The sequence below is a fragment of the Ambystoma mexicanum genome, chromosome 14 (assembly GCF_040938575.1).
Source record: "Ambystoma mexicanum isolate Mex_15411 chromosome 14, UKY_AmexF1_1, whole genome shotgun sequence".
NCBI classification, from domain to species: domain Eukaryota; kingdom Metazoa; phylum Chordata; class Amphibia; order Caudata; family Ambystomatidae; genus Ambystoma; species Ambystoma mexicanum.
In genome coordinates this window covers 147,597,760-147,613,305 of record NC_090940.1, presented here as the reverse complement: position 1 = coordinate 147,613,305, position 15,546 = coordinate 147,597,760, and the positions used below count along the sequence as shown (strand labels likewise).

Here is a 15,546-nt window from a genome sequence, read left to right as displayed (position 1 = left end):
TGATAATATTGTAATTTTTATAAAAGTTTATATTTAAACTATATCATTTTAATAAAAAATAAAATTTTAAAAAAACTTTTCGACAAAGAACCCACTAAGGTAATACTAGGTCTCTATGGGTGTTTCTTGAGTCTTTTATGAACTTTGGGCAGAAAGTAAATGGTGGGTATCGTCGAATTCTTTGTAAAAAGAAATCTGCACATGTCATCTATAAACCCCTGCATTTTCCAATGATTCAAAAAGGCTTCCAACGTGCTTTCCATTTCCACAAGCAGATTGGTTGTTACCACACCATAACATGCAGAATCCTTTTATTGTCTGTTAGCCTCATGGATATAATCTATTCTGTTCATGAGTACCACATTTCTCCCTTTATCAGAGGGTTTTAATGATACATGAGGTCAGATTTTGCAGTTCCTGAACAGCCTTTCTTGTCTTCAAGTCATTGATCACTAAAGTTTGAAATGCTTCGAGTCCACCTGAAGGTGCTGGCGGATTTAATTTCGATTTACACTTCAATTTGGATTTGTTACACCAGTCAGTACTGATCCCCAATTCTTCCCAAACAACAGAATCTAAAGATTCACCAGGATCCATTTGTATCCAATGTATCAAGCTGGTCAGAGTGACCGCATCCTCAGTGGCTACATCATTTCGGCATGTCTGAATACAAGTTTTCTTGTTTACGTTTTTTTTTTATTTAAATGTTGGTTTGTCACAAACATTTGAGGCGTATTTTTCAAATTGAAATGGAAAAAAACTATTTGAGCTTGGACGTAATCAAAAGTTGAGGTGGGGCAAAAATTAAGACCCAGGTTTAATACTCTAGTCTGATATGTCACCAGAATATGATCAGACAGATTAATGATTTTCTGTTGGGTATCGTCCTTTATTTCTTATTAGTCTGTTGGCCATAACGTGACACCCGTTCCTGACTGTTGCTTGTCTCGTTTCTGCCCTCTATGGCTTCTCCTTGTTTTTTTTTCTCTTCTTTGTACCCGTTTCATTCCTAGAGTTGCCTTGTTGGTTCGACTGCCCTTTCACAGCAGCCTCATTTCGTCTAAAGAATTCAACTTTTCCCCCAGACTCGTCCGTTTCACTCATTGAGGCATCTGACTCCGATGTAGGATGGTACCTCACTTGTTGATGGATTCATTTCCTCACTTGGAATAACCATTTTTAATGGTTGCTTGCGCAATTGGTCAAATCAACGTCTGAAGGTATAGGCTCGTCCCATTGCATAAGTCTTTCTTATCTCACAGGAAGTTGCGTAATTTACGATGTTTAAGTTCTTCCTCGTATGCCCTAAGATTAGTCTCCATATTCTTTTGTAATTTAGAGGCTTCATCGGTCTGAGACAATGCATTCAGTTTAACCCGAATAGTGCTTATTTTTGCTAAAACCTTCTCACGAACTTGCTTGGCATATTTGACCAAAATAGTCAAGAATTTAATCCAACAACAATTTGTAGCCTCTCTTCATTCTTCCAACATCTTGGGATCTTGTTCATAAAATGATGGTGAGACTGAAACAGGCAAACCACTTGTTATATATATTGGGCAATAATGATTTATCCATAAGCACCAACTGATTAACACATTTGAAAAAGCCATAGCAAGGCATGAAAAAGGCCTAGCAAAGCACAATATGGCCTCATCCGCACACTCCTACCACTGACCTCTGCAGAAAGCTCACATTTTCCTGTGTTTTTGGAAAATTCTGAAAATCCGGCTCTTTAGTAAACCTTGAGGCTGTTGTCTTTGCTGCCTTCTACTTATTTGATTCAACTGTGCATTAATGTCTTCACGTCGGCTACTATACGCTTTATAAATGAAACCCCCATGAGCAGAATTGTACTAAGTTGTGCCATTATAAGGATGCTGTGGTACCTTGTCTGGTAAAAAGTGATCCCTGCTGCTGAGACTAAAGCAGATATTTGCCGTAGTGAAACAGTCAGGGAAACCTTCGTGGCATTGTGCACCCGCGTGTCCCTTGCTTGTGAGCCAGGACCGCCACAAGTGCCTGCTTCACTCTTACACCTACGATTGAAAGCAAAATGAGAGAGACTTCTGTAAAAGTAGAAACTGAGCCAAGCCAGATCACCATCATAATAGTGACTGTTGCAGACAATCATGGGATAATTGTAGATCACTGATGGCCACTGGGCTCTATAAAGTTCAGGAAGTCCTAGACCTCTCATAGGAGGGGCACAAAGACCAATTAAGAGTGACAACCAATCTGAGAGCCCCATACAAAGTGCAGAGAAGATGCACGAGAGAGGCAGTCCTAGAAATAGGATTTATAAAGAGGATCTATAGAAGTCCAGATAGCATGATGGAAAAGGCACAGCTGGTGGGGAAGCCAAGGATGCAGCAGGAGAGGCACTGCCACCTTAGCAATAAGCCTGCTAAAGAGGGAGAGTCGGATTTGCTCAAAATCTTTGAGGTCTATCTTAAGAACTCTGGGGAGGCCTATTTTTATGGTGGTGGCGAAACCTGAGACTAGGTCTGGGTAGCTGGATCTGCTGGGCCCCATAGTGAGACATGGACTGTTTTCTTTTGGGAAAGGGGTGTGTGCGCCTTATTGCAAGGAGTGCTCTGTATCATCGATAGCAAGACATAGAGAGAGAGAGCATGATGGTGAGAAGGGAACTATATCCATTATAGACAAAACAGCTCTATAGTGGGAAAAGCAATAAAAATGACCTGAGCCATTATTTTACCTGTCATGTGGTCTGTCGATTCACCTGATTGTCCAACAGAATGAAACCCCTCTCACCTGGCAAACACAGCCACATGCCAAGGACTCATCCTCTCTCTCACTCTCCCTCCCTGTACCTCTCCCTCCCTCTCCCTCTTCCTCTCCCCCGCCCCCTCTGGGTTTGAGACAGCTACGTAACTTCAGTCTCAAAGTGTTTCTGAAACATTAAAGGAGCTTCTTTACAGAGAGGTCAATGAGATGAAGAACAGTAGTTAAAGGTGGAGTGACGTTTCCTAGGTATCCCACAAAGAAGGGTTCACCATCCTTTGGCCTATAGAGAGCTGTGGCGGCAGGAAAATTACGAGAATGATGCTGACTTAAGGAAAAGGGGAGGCAATGCTTTGGTTAGAATGTACAATCCAACCATACTGCCATCTCGAATTTGTGGTTTCTCTGGCCCCTTACTTGGTACTTATCCAGCCCTCTTTGGACGCTTCTGCTATGAGCAAAAGCATGAGCCATGGCATAAGACACTTTGGTTCACGGACATACAGGCTGACTTCAAGGAATGTGAAGGCTTCCCATTGATTGTCTGTCAGCACAGGCAATTGCAGGCAAAATGTTTCACCTAGATCGTCAAATACAACAGAATTCCCAGCAACCCTGTTCCCGTAGAAATGATCTGCCAGAAGCAAATGGCAATAGGCTTTTCAGTGAACTTATGGTACACATCCTTATAGGCTTAATCAGTTGATGGGGAATTGCATTGTTCAAAATTGAGGGGAGCTGGAGCTATTTAGCTAGAAGTGCCTAGTTAGCCTGACAGCAATACCTACCAGGAGATTCTTCAGGCTCCCCAAGCAAACTGATGCTTCATAAGTATATCTATAGGGCAACCAGTCCATGTGTCTTGGATTACTTAGGAGTCATTTAAAATGTGATGGGTGTTGTTTCTTGGACAGAAAGTTACTTTTAGTTTTCTTAGGTGGCTAAGTTCGCCGTTGAACGTACACTGTCCTTGGAACTCTTTTTTGAGACTGGACTTTCATGGCTCTTGGGTTACGATGAGTAACTCCTGGTCATAGGAAAATCGAGACATTCAGGCGCTATTTCCAGCATTTGCTCCATAAACCTTAATTTCGACCCCTGTAATTGAGGAATCTTTTTACTAATAGACATACTAAATAATGTTAAAACTAGGATTAAGATAAACATAAAACAGCAGCTGTCAACCTTAATATAAAAAATACTAGTTCCTTTGGCCCCAACTGTTGTCTACAATTGTGCCTCGTCCCCGTTCTACCATACTGAAACCAGCTGCAGTCGGTTTTTGATGTAATCTACACATACTGCTATGTTATTTACATTTGGCGGCAAGAGTAATGTCAGAGCCGAGAAAAGAGAACTTCTTGCTTTAAATTGCTCCTAAATACCTGTTCAGTCTGATTTGCATGATATACTTTAATTTAACTAGTGAGCTTCTTCTGTGGCTGAAGATTGAAGTAGGCAAAGTTGAAATTGACTCGGAATGTACCAACCTCAATTGGTATGAACATAATGGAATCTTAAATTGTAACATTGAATGGGTTTGTCATTTATTTCTGTGTGCTAGTCCTGCATTACAGAGATTCCGAGAAACGATGTTAAGAAATTAGATGGTCCCGTTAAGTCTGAGACATTAGCAGCTTTCAAGTTTGAGTAGGACATACTCTCATTAAACATTCAGGACTAGTTTGAATGCATACCCATCTCGTAGCCAAAGAGCTAAGATTATAGCCCTCCCCCTAAAAATAGGCCCTTTAAATTCTGGCTGTACTATACCAAGCACTTTGTGGTTTGCTAGCAATGTACTAGAACTGCTTTTGATTGGACTGATTTGATTACCTTGTAAGCATTCATAGTAAATTAAGGTTGTTACATTTTAAAACATTCTTTTGTAGGCAATGCCTGTTTCATTTGTTGAATTACTGTTTTAATTGTACTTTCTAGGTGCCACCCTGGCCAATAGTCGAAAAGCAATCTGGCAGAACTGCAGAGTGTTTTTCTTAACACCTCAAGTAATGGTCAATGATCTGACTCGTGGAGGATGTCCTGCCGCTTGGATAAAGTGTCTGGTCATAGATGAAGCCCACAAAGCACTGGGAAACCATGCCTACTGTCAGGTAATATGAACAAATCTTATCCGGCACCACTCTCGCAAATATTGAATTGGAAATCTAAATCTACTTTGCTGTGTTAAACTTTCTCTTCTTTATCTAAACCAAACTATTTAGGTAGATGTTTGAGTGAAATTGCTTTTAGGAGTACTGATGAGGCATGGGGGTATGAGAAATACTATTAACCTGCCTTTTTTTTAATAGTGCGCCCTTAATTGGTCTGTTTTCTGTCCTTGTGGCACCTTAATGTGTGCTAGGGTTTGTAAATAATCCTACTCCATTACTGGGTTCCAAATTAAGGTTAAAAGAGCAGGAGCTAAAACCAGCTTCTGGGTGTAAGGCATCGCCCAGTAGGCAGGACCTACCTCTGGGGAACCAGAAGGGAATACACAGTGTACCACAAATCCTAACTTCTACCAGGAAAGGCAAACTAACTTTCTGCCCATTATGTTTAATCCTTTAGAATAAAATGTGTGATAGAAGTGTCTCAGTTCTTCTTTATTAACATTCTCAAATGCTCAAAGTTAATGCCACATGTATGTTTGTAAGGCACCAGTTGGCTAGGGTAGTCAAATATAGCTCCTGGTAACTGTTGGTTTGAGCTAAAAGCAGGAGCTAAATATATCCCAGCAATTTTGAACCCTGCATTTATGTTTTGCTGTCCCGCTGTGCATCCCATAACAGTTGACAGTTCTTGTAGACCTGCACCAGAACACTTGAATTTGGATGAACACTAATTCCTCATCTAGTATATATAGATCTAAACCTCAGGAGGCCCTTTTCAGTTTGAGCAAGAAGATGACAATGAGTCAGAGCTGGTGCTCTGGCTTTATGGCTTGCTATGTTTGTTGAGGGGTAGGCAGGATATATGTTATGTTTCGGCATCATGCCACCGGCAAAGAGTATTGTTCAGTAACTCTGGACTCCCCTTCACCTGAATAACTAGGGTTTTCTGGTTGGCGCCCTCCAGATTTGGCAACTTGCGGGTGATGCACCTTCTATTTGTCCAGAAAGACTGGCCAACAGCTGAGCGTTTGCTTGGCACCCTTCACGGTCCCGAAATGTGTTTCCACGTCTTGTCAGGACGGTACTTTGACGTTATCAGAGCACCTACCCAGGCAGCTTTGGTAAAGGATAGTGTGATGAATCCGATGGACTCATCACTGTTTTCCCGGTGGTGACCTCCTTCCGTGTGGCCTGTGGACGGCAGCTGTTATCTGATCCTGACCCTGGGGGCAGCTTTATGAGGGAGGATCACATGGGAGGAGACAACTACTGGGAAGATGTCATGATTTCATTGGACGAGACGCAGTATCTTCCCCCTTTCCCATGAGGAAGACCTTCCAATACTGAAGTCCCTTTTCCCTGAAGAAGACCCTGTAATACCCAAGACCCTAATTGCATATTGTGAGAAGCTTGTTACCCCTTGTAGAAGTACAGAAACTTTTTCTTCATACTTTTCTCGTCAAACACCCAACTAGGACACAGACACATAGCTCCAACACAACATCCGTATCTTCTGAAGTACCTACTTTGTAAAATCACTAAGAACTACTATTCAAATATCATGTGTTCAATGACCCCTATGGACTACAATTCCCAGAATTCACCAAGTACTTAGATGAGGAGGATGCAGGAGTTTGAACAAGGTACCAAGAGCTTGAAAAACAATATGCAGACTAGTTTTTCCAAAGCACCTTTGGGGGGGACATTTAAACATGGCAAGCCTACTATTCGGGGAGGTAGTGCAGGAGAAGATGTTGGCTCCTGTCCCAAAGCTCCTGAATGTGAAGATCACGTACCAGTGTGACGCAGCAAAGAAGGCTGCCACGTTGGAGGGGGAGACGCTGTGCCGGAGACGGATGCAGGTCGAGAAGGCCATTGAGGCAGTTGCAGGGAAGCAGGCGTGACCACAGCCGCAAAGGAACCCGGAAGAATGTCTGCACACACCGGTGTGGAAAGTGGGCAAAAGCAACATTCAGCAGAAGCGTGAAGTGGACCGGAGATGCTGGAGAAAGCCAGTGAGTCTATCCGAAGCCAGTTGGGACCACAGGGTTTTCTGGCGACCGCGCCAACAGCAATATGAATGTAATACCATTGTTTGCACAACAAAAAGATTGTTTGAATGCAGAAAAGGCAAAGTACAATCCCCAATGAGCTATCGATACATGAAGTGCAAATGTTGGGCAAATCCTCAGCAAACCTTACCACAAATCTATATACCAAGCCAAGAGCAATACATAAGGTTTTGGTGATACAGCGAAACTTTGAAATGCATGAGAAGCCCTGGCAAAGCAAGACATCGGCAATTGAAGCACATAAGAAATCCTGGCAGTAGAGTACAGTTGGCATTGCATAAGGAATCCTGGCAGGGGAGTATACCAGGCAATTTGCAAAGCTTTCAGAAATGTTAAAGATAGTGTTTTCTAAACCAAGGAGAAAGTTATGTTAAAGAGAGACTGTTACAGAACTTGTTGCCTAACCAGGGACCTTGTGAAACAAGGTAAGATACAAAGGAACTATTAGTAAAAGAGATAATTTGCATCCTATTTAAGAATCCAGGGGAAGGGGCCCACCCTCTGGATCCAATGGCTTCCACCTTGGAGAACATTTTTTTTTGAGAAATTCTTTTTTCAGTTGTGAACACTTTTTCCAGCATCACTTTGAAGATGTTTACTTATGCATTTTTATTGATTTTGTTTGTAGTGTGAGGGCCAGGGTAGTGTTTTGGACACAAGGACGGCTTTTCAGTTATTGACATCTTGGCACAGACAGATCCTTAGTTTTGGTTTATAGGTAGGGAAACTCCTCTTAAGCATCGGGTCAGAGAGGCATTTTCCCAACCCCTTCTGTATTTAATAAATAGGTTTGATGAAAACATTCCAACCTAGCTCTCATTTTTGACCCTCACAGAAGGAATGGGCAAGAAAGTTCCAGGGCTTAGCCCTGGAACAGTAGGCCACCCTCTTCCTTAAACCATGATCTTTTAAACACATTTTTTAACAAACCATTTTTATTGAGCATTTACACATTACAAACATCAACGAGCTTCAAACACCTGAATGCAGTTCCTGTGCATTGTAAACAGCATAGGAAGATCAGAGCGGCCCAAATAACTTTGTTGGCCTACCGTTTTGTCACCACCCAGTCAGGGTTCTCAGTCTTGGCAGCACAGCTTCTATACCAACAGGTCTTGGTTCCGATGATGATATATGGTATTGAAGCTCTTTTAAATATGGATTTGAACTGACTGCAGGTTGTGGAAGGGAAATACTGGAGAAAGATCTTAGGTCTCCCAACCTGCATACCGAGGGCCATTATTAGGCTGGAACTCGGGCTAATTTCTTTAAAATCCTTAGTACTGAAAAAAAGGGCTGAACTATATCTACTGATGGAGAGTAAAATGGGAAATCCTTTGGTTACCACCTTGAGAGTGGAATCTCTCAAAGAGGCTGGCATCCTTCCGCTTAAGGACAAGGTCGACCGATACTTAAGTGACATTGGATGGTATGTTCAATCTGATGGGTTCTCCTTTGAAACTAAGAGGGCACTTACAAAAAAATCGGAGTTGCATGACTGGCTATTAAATTTTGCTCACTTAGAGAAATTAAAGTCCTACCAATTCACTAAGTACATACTGTATTCATATAAAGAACCACAGCCTTACCTTAATATCTGCCCAGCAGTCAGACTTAGACGATTCATTGTGTTACTTAGGATGAATACCCCGTTCTGGTGTGTACAGGCTTAGGTACCACAGTCGGAAAGATATTGCAGAATATGTCAAAATCAGTCAGTGGTTGAGTCAGGGAGGCATGTATTAACTGATGCCCTGAGCTATGGTACATATACCAGGTTTGCTACGGGAAATATGTACATAATCTCAAATGTATCTCTGAATTGGCTTTCTGGTGGAGTAGCGTAAATTCACAGCACATGGGGCGCCTATTAGCAATGTATAATGTCTGGCTGGTGGTCGAAAAACGACTGGCTATCACCATTTAAGTATCAGTATGTTAAGAGCTAGCATTTTAATCATATTTGGTTTTGTACAGTTCGTTGGACTAATATATATTATATGCTTTATATATTTATTATAATAATATAGGTTTGAGTTTTATATTATTGGTTTGATTCTCTTGAATATATTACTGAATTATTTTTGATAATAGCTAAAAAAAAAATTGGGTATTTATTGATAAATGGATTTAGGTAAAGATAATATACATTTATATTATGTATTTTATATTATATGTGTAAAGTTTATCTATAAACTGTATCACATTAAACATAAAAAAAATAAAAAATGAATGCCGACACATAGACATAAAGACATAATTGGGCTTCCGGGGTGGGGGTTGATCGTTAATTCCAAGGTTCGACCAGGTGCTGTTTTGGCTGGGATAGGTCCCCTAACCTGGGTTGGCCAGCCGGGGATGGTTAGTTCAATACCGTTTTCCCAGGTGGGATTTTGATTCTCCGAGGGATTCTCACTACCCCATGAAATCTGTTTAAGATCCTTTTGTAGTCTTATTTAGCCCATCTGGTCAGGGTCGTCCGATATGTTGTCCGTTATGTTAACCCTGGGAATTTTTCAGCATAGTCCAGGAATGGGGCCCAGCTACTATAAAATGTATTTGTGCTTTCCAGGCGAATGGCTGTGGTTTTCCCCAATGTCCCAGCACTTCAACCACCACATGGGGAGCGCTGGGCCTTCTGGATGCTTCCGCTGTCGAGCTATCGTAATTCTGGCCACAGTGAGTAGTTGGGTGCAAAGGTTTGCCATTGGGCCAGACGGAGGGAAAGCTCAGTCCTTGGTGTCTCCCAGTAGGACTATTCCTGCATCGCGTGAATGTTAAACCCTGTGATTTGGCGAATATGTTCCAGCACCTCTTGGCAACATTTTGTTACTTTCGGGCATGACCAAAGTATGTGGAATAAGGTTCCGGTTCCCAGGCAGCCCCTCCAGCACAGAGGTACCGACAGGTCGCTTTTATTTAGTAGTTCGAGGTTTATGTACCACCTAAAGCACACTTTCATCCCGCATTCTTTATTGGTGATGCATTTGGAGCCCTTATTCATACGCGCCCAGATATGACCCCAGTCTTCCTGTTCCAACTCCCTCCCCAGGTCTTTTTCCCAGTTGCACATGTATTTTCCTTTATTGGGTCGGACTGGTCTAGAAGGCAGTAGAGGGTTGACACCTTGCCTTTGTCTGAGTTGTGAGTGTGCGTTCCAGTGCTGAGAGGTCCCTCCAACCATTGTCCCTGATGTGCCTTTGAGATAGCCTGTGCCTTAGTTGTGTGTGATGAAACCTGTCGGCCTCCGTCACCCAAACTTTTTCTTTGCATTCTTCGAACGTTAAGGGTACTTTGTTCACCAGGAAATCTGACGCACACCTTAAGCTCCCCACCTTCCACCTGGTGAACCCTTGTGGGAGAGTGCCGGGAGAGAAGTTGGGATTGTTTCATATTGAGGTTAAGGGTCGAGCGTGTTCTTGCATCCCCATTCGCAGGCCGCCTTCCTCCAGCATAGGATAGTGTTTTTAGTGGAGGTTAGTGGGCCCGAGCCAGGGGCGGTTCGGTGAGTTGTGAGGTGTGGTAAAGCCACCAGGGGGACAGGGTTCCAAGTCTCTTCAAGCTCCTACCACCGTGGCTGATTGGTGGTTGTTTCCCATGCGAAGGCGTGGGCAAGTTGTGCCACCCTGCAGTATCTGGAGACCTCTGGGATGCCCTACCCGCCTATACTGGTGGTTCACATCATTACTCGCTTTGCTATACGTGGCTTCTTCCCCACCGTCCCTCCCAGACAAACTTTAGAATTCTTCTTTCCAGATTTTGGAGTGCACTCTCCAGGATGTGGGCAGGCAAGGCGGCACAGTGATATAATAGCCTTGGCACAAGTTCATTTTCACCACTGCTATTCTACCCAACCAGGACATCTCTTGCTTATGCCACTGTTCCAAGTCTTTAATTAAGTCATTAAACAGCTGTGGGAAACTGTAGCGGTATATCCCTTCTGCTGTGTTTGGGATGTGTACCCCTAGATAACTGATGTGGTGTTTGGGGGTGGGGGGGGATGCATTGTTTGGCTGCCAGGGCCAGCCTCTGCTAGATGTTAACCGCCAAGGCTACGGATTTGGAATAGTTGAGCCTAAAGCTTGATGTGTTGCTGAACACCTCGATTTCCTGCCAAAGGGCTTCCATCGAGCTGTCTGCCTGTGTTAGGGTTAGAAGGACGTTGTCAGCATGCATGGCGGCTTTGTATGTGTGCCTCTACTGATCTGCTATGAATGTTGGCATTTTATTGCAAATATTAGTGGAGATAGTGGGCAGCCCTGGCAGGGTGCATCTTGAAATATTGATTTCAGTAGATCTGTAACCATTTACCCTAAGGGAGGTGGTCGGGTGCTGATAATTGGCCATCGACCATTTAGTAAAGCTGTGCCCGAATCCCATGTAGGCTAGGGTTTGGCTAAAATAGCCCCAGTCCAGTAGATGGAAGGCTTTGTGGGCGTCAATGGAGATGATAGCTAGATCAGAGCCCATTCTGGTGTCACTTTCTATTAAATTAATCGTGCGCCGTATATTATCTTGGGCGCTGCGCCCGGGAATAAAACCTGTTTGATCTGGGTGAATTAATTGGGGTAGGATCGCTCGCAGTCTAGTTGCCCGAAGCTAGAAAAAATCTTGGCATCGTTGTTCATAAGCTTACTTGGCCTGTATGAGGTGCATTGTTCGGGGTCCTTTACGGGTTTAGGGATGAGAACCGTTAAGGTCTCTTCCATGGATGAGGTGATACTACCCGTTGTGAGGAAAGAGTTAAAGAGAGTGGCAAGCTATGGGGTGAGGATATGTTCCAATACCTTTTATAGAACTGCACCATGAATCCGTCTGGACCCTGGGCGGCGTTCTTCAGTGATTTTATAGCCTCCAGTGTTTCCTCTGTTGTGATTGGGATTTCCAAAGCCTCCAGCTGAGTGTGGGTGGAGGAGGGGGCATTTGGAATAGATCTCAAGTATTGTGTTTGGGATTCCAAATTTGTTGGGGGGACCTGACATTATTTCTCTATGGTGTTCCAATAGGGTTTGCATTTTCTCTCCCTCCCTGTACCTGATCACTCGATCTGCCCCCTTAAGTTTTGGTATATTATTCCTCATGTGCACTTTCTTTAGTTTATGGGCTAGAAGCCGGTTCGTTTTATTCCCATTGACTTAATAGAATTGTTTGGTATATGCTAGTGCCTTTGCCAATTTGTCTGCCAGATACATTTTGAGCGCAATTTTAGCTTTTTTGAGGTCCCTGCCCCGTTGACTGTGTGGTATTTTTTAAGGTTCTTTTCTAATTCCTCCACCCACTAACAATTTGGTTTGTTGGAGTTGTCCAGTCAGCCTTACTGCCGCTGTGGCGCTAATCAGGACTCCTCTTACCACAGGGTTCATGGCGTCATAGACCCTGAAAAAGTGTGAGAGATTCATCCACTTCCATGCTGATTGGTGAGTTCAACAAGATGAGTCCTGGAGCTTCCAGTACCTCTTGGGAAATGTCGTGGGTGCACAGGACCGCCTCCACAGGGCCGTGGTCTGAGAGAACCCTCTGTCAAATGTGTTTCCCCTCTAGGCCAGGGAAGAAGCCGCTGGGCATCAACAGGAGGTCTATTCTAGAAAACCCCTTGTGTACGTGCGAATAGTGGGTGAAGTCCTGGACACCCAAATTATACAGCCTCCAAACATCCACCGTACCCATCTCCCTCAGAAATTCTGCTATCCCCAGGGCCCTGGAGAAGTCTGCCTTAGTTGGGGGGAGGGTTTTGCCAGTTTGCAGCTCTGGGACTGTATTGAAGTCGCCACCTATCGCTAGGTGCCCCCCAGCGAATGTCCTGATAGTTGCGATTAGGTTGGTTAAGAATCGCTCTTGTGTGCTGTTCGGGCAGTAGATGGAAATGAAGGTCATGGGTTGCTCAAATAGGTTCCCCTTGACCATTAAGAATCTACCCATGGGGTCCCGTTGTACCGTGTTGTGTGTTAGGGGGGCATTTTCACTCAGTAGGAGGGCGACCCTCTCTTTTTCTCACCTGACACAGCGATGTAGCACTTTTTGAACCTATTGAAGCGTACCCTTTTCTCATCCACCTCCAGGAGATGAGTCTCCTGTAGGTAAACCACATCTGCAGAGATTTGTGCCAGTCTCCGCTCCACCGACTTCCTTTTCCCCAGAGAGTTAATGCCCTGCACATTCCACCTTAGGAACCGCTGTTCCCTGCTCGCATTAGCTGTCATGGGGCCCCTTGTGAGTTCTGCTCCAATACCAACCCACCCCCGCCGATTGCTTTGCACGTGACCTTTGTGTGGGTCACGAGTCTGTCTGCATGTTCCTTAATGTAGGTGATGTTGTTTTGTTGTGTTTGTTCTTCTTTATGCTCTATACACGTTTTCTCCCAACTCCCCCCAGTAACCCCCTTTATAGCTACCCCTCACCCCTCCCCCCCAGTAACTTGCGTTATCGAGTCCAGCCCTCAACCAACGGGGTATCCAGCATCGACTCACCACCGACCCTGCTGGCAGCCACTAGGCCCCTGGCATAAACTTTGGCCTTGAAATAAGGAATATTGAAACTGTGCTCATTATGTAGAGGGCTGACCAGCCCTTTTGGTGCAACTTCGAGCTAACATTGTCAAGATTTTAAACTTGAGACTTAGCTTAAGTAGTTTGGGAGACCCATTCCGGCAGTCCACTGCTACATTCAAACGCCAGACGGCCCCTATTTGTGAGTGAGTGGGGCGATGCCAAACAGGTGGAGGTCAATGCGGCCTGTGCATTCCGGAAGATTGCAGGCCGGGTTCAGCCCTTTTCCAGCTTGTAGAGTTTCTGGGGTGGGCCTCGGATCCAACGCCTGTGCTGCACCCGAGACCAGCCAGCCCCAGGGCGCCGCCCTCGGATGACGTAGGGTGAGTTTCTCCTTTTCCCTCCATTGTCACTCTCCTCTTCGGGTTTCAGGATTTTTACCGCTTCTGTGGGGTTATGTACTGCCCATTGCTTGCCCTTCCAAGTGAAGTTCAGTGAGTTGGGGAAGCCCCAACGGTATGGGACCTTCCGTTCGCGCAGCCATTCAGTGAGGTGCTTCAGGGCTTTCCTTTTCAGTAAAGTGCTGTTTGCCAGATCCTGGTAAAGCAGAACTGTTGCATCCCTGAACTGAATATGCTTGGAATTCCTTGCCTCCTGCATTATTTCTTCTTTCACCTTGTAAAAATGCACCCTTGCAAGGACATCGGGAGGTGTGGAGAGGACTTGCCTGGATCTTGTGCGTTGCACCCTGTTTAATTCCAACGGGGCTGCTGTCTGGCAGCGTTAGAATGAAATGGAAGAGGTCACTCGTGAAGTCTGCTAATTCTAAGTCCGGAACCGAATTAGGAATGCCCCAAAGCCAGATATTGTTCCGTCGGGAGCGGTTCTCTGCGTTTTCTTGTTTAGTGTCTAGGGCCTCACATTGTGCTTCAAGTGCTGAGATTCTGCTTGCTTCCTCTCCAATCTCAAATGCCTGTTCGCCAAGGTTGTTTTCACATTACGCTGTTCTATTTTCTACTTCCTTGATGCGCTTGTCCAGCGTGGAGATTTTCTTCATCACCTCCTCCATGCCCTTCTGGTATTCCCTGGTCATTGCTGACAGCAGCTACTGGAGGTACGATTGTGTTACTGCCTTCGTGGCCGTGGAGCCGCCCAAACGCATGCCTCCCTCTGTTGGCAGCGTCTCAGCGGACTCACCCCTTTTTGATTTGTCGGGAATAGGCTGTCCCAACAGGGTGGAGATGTCAGTTTGTATCGTGTTCTTTCCGCTCTTCGCCATAGTTCCTTCAGATTCACTGGGATTCTGCATGCACTTGGGCTGCCTTAGGCCTGCCTGCTTCACACTCCCCGGTAGAGTGGGTTCAAGCTTGTGCGCTTGGTTATACTGCCATGGGCGTCTGCTAATTGGCTGAGAGACTGTCCAGTTGAATGGTGAGGGTTCCACAATGCTTTCTGCCCCCAGTGATGGCAAGTGCACTCCCTTCCCAAACAATGCTGTGCTGTAATCGGGACGGAGACACTGAGGTGATGATTGGGCTGTGCTGCTAAGCGTGCAATAGGCTTTAGGACTTTTTATTCCATTTGGTGTTTCCAGTAGCTGCTTGGGCACTTATACATCCCCCACCGGACTGGCGGACCGTGCCACCCCAGCGTAGAGACCCTAGAGATGGTGCGATGGGGTGGGGGGGGGGGCAGTGGGCGTTAGGTACCATGTTGTTCCTCCTGTGCACCCGGACCCAGTGTCACACAGGTCCAATCGCACTCTGCTGCTGCTGTACGTGAGAACTTGCCTAGGAGCGCGTGAAGCTGCAGCCACCAAAATCTTCTATGGGCCCGTGATTAATGCTTGGCGGGGCCGCACCGCTCATGCGGCTCACCCGTGGAGAGACACTTGCGGGCAGAACTGTCAGTGCGGGCCGGGGCCGTCTATTAGCAGGGTGCCCCCTCATTCATCCAGGTCCCAGGCCCCCCTCCCCCCCCGCCGACTCCAATATTTTGGAGAACCCTGTTGTGGATACACCATCTTTGGTGCCCTTCCCCAACCCCAACATTCTCCCACCATGATCCTTTAGAACCAACAGGAGTAGTAAGGAGAAGTGTGCCCTAAAACATAGTCCTAGCCCTGGA

General features: G+C 45.2%; 1 protein-coding gene across 1 annotated transcript in view; it reads left to right on the top strand.

Moving 5' to 3' along the window:
* Window positions 1-15,546, top strand: part of FANCM (FA complementation group M) — a 1,896,264-nt gene that overhangs the window by 228,539 nt on the left and 1,652,179 nt on the right. Inside the window, exon 2 of the mRNA XM_069638749.1 lies at window positions 4,690-4,862. Within this exon, the coding sequence (XP_069494850.1) occupies window positions 4,690-4,862 (173 nt within the window). The remainder of the gene's footprint in view (window positions 1-4,689; window positions 4,863-15,546) is intronic.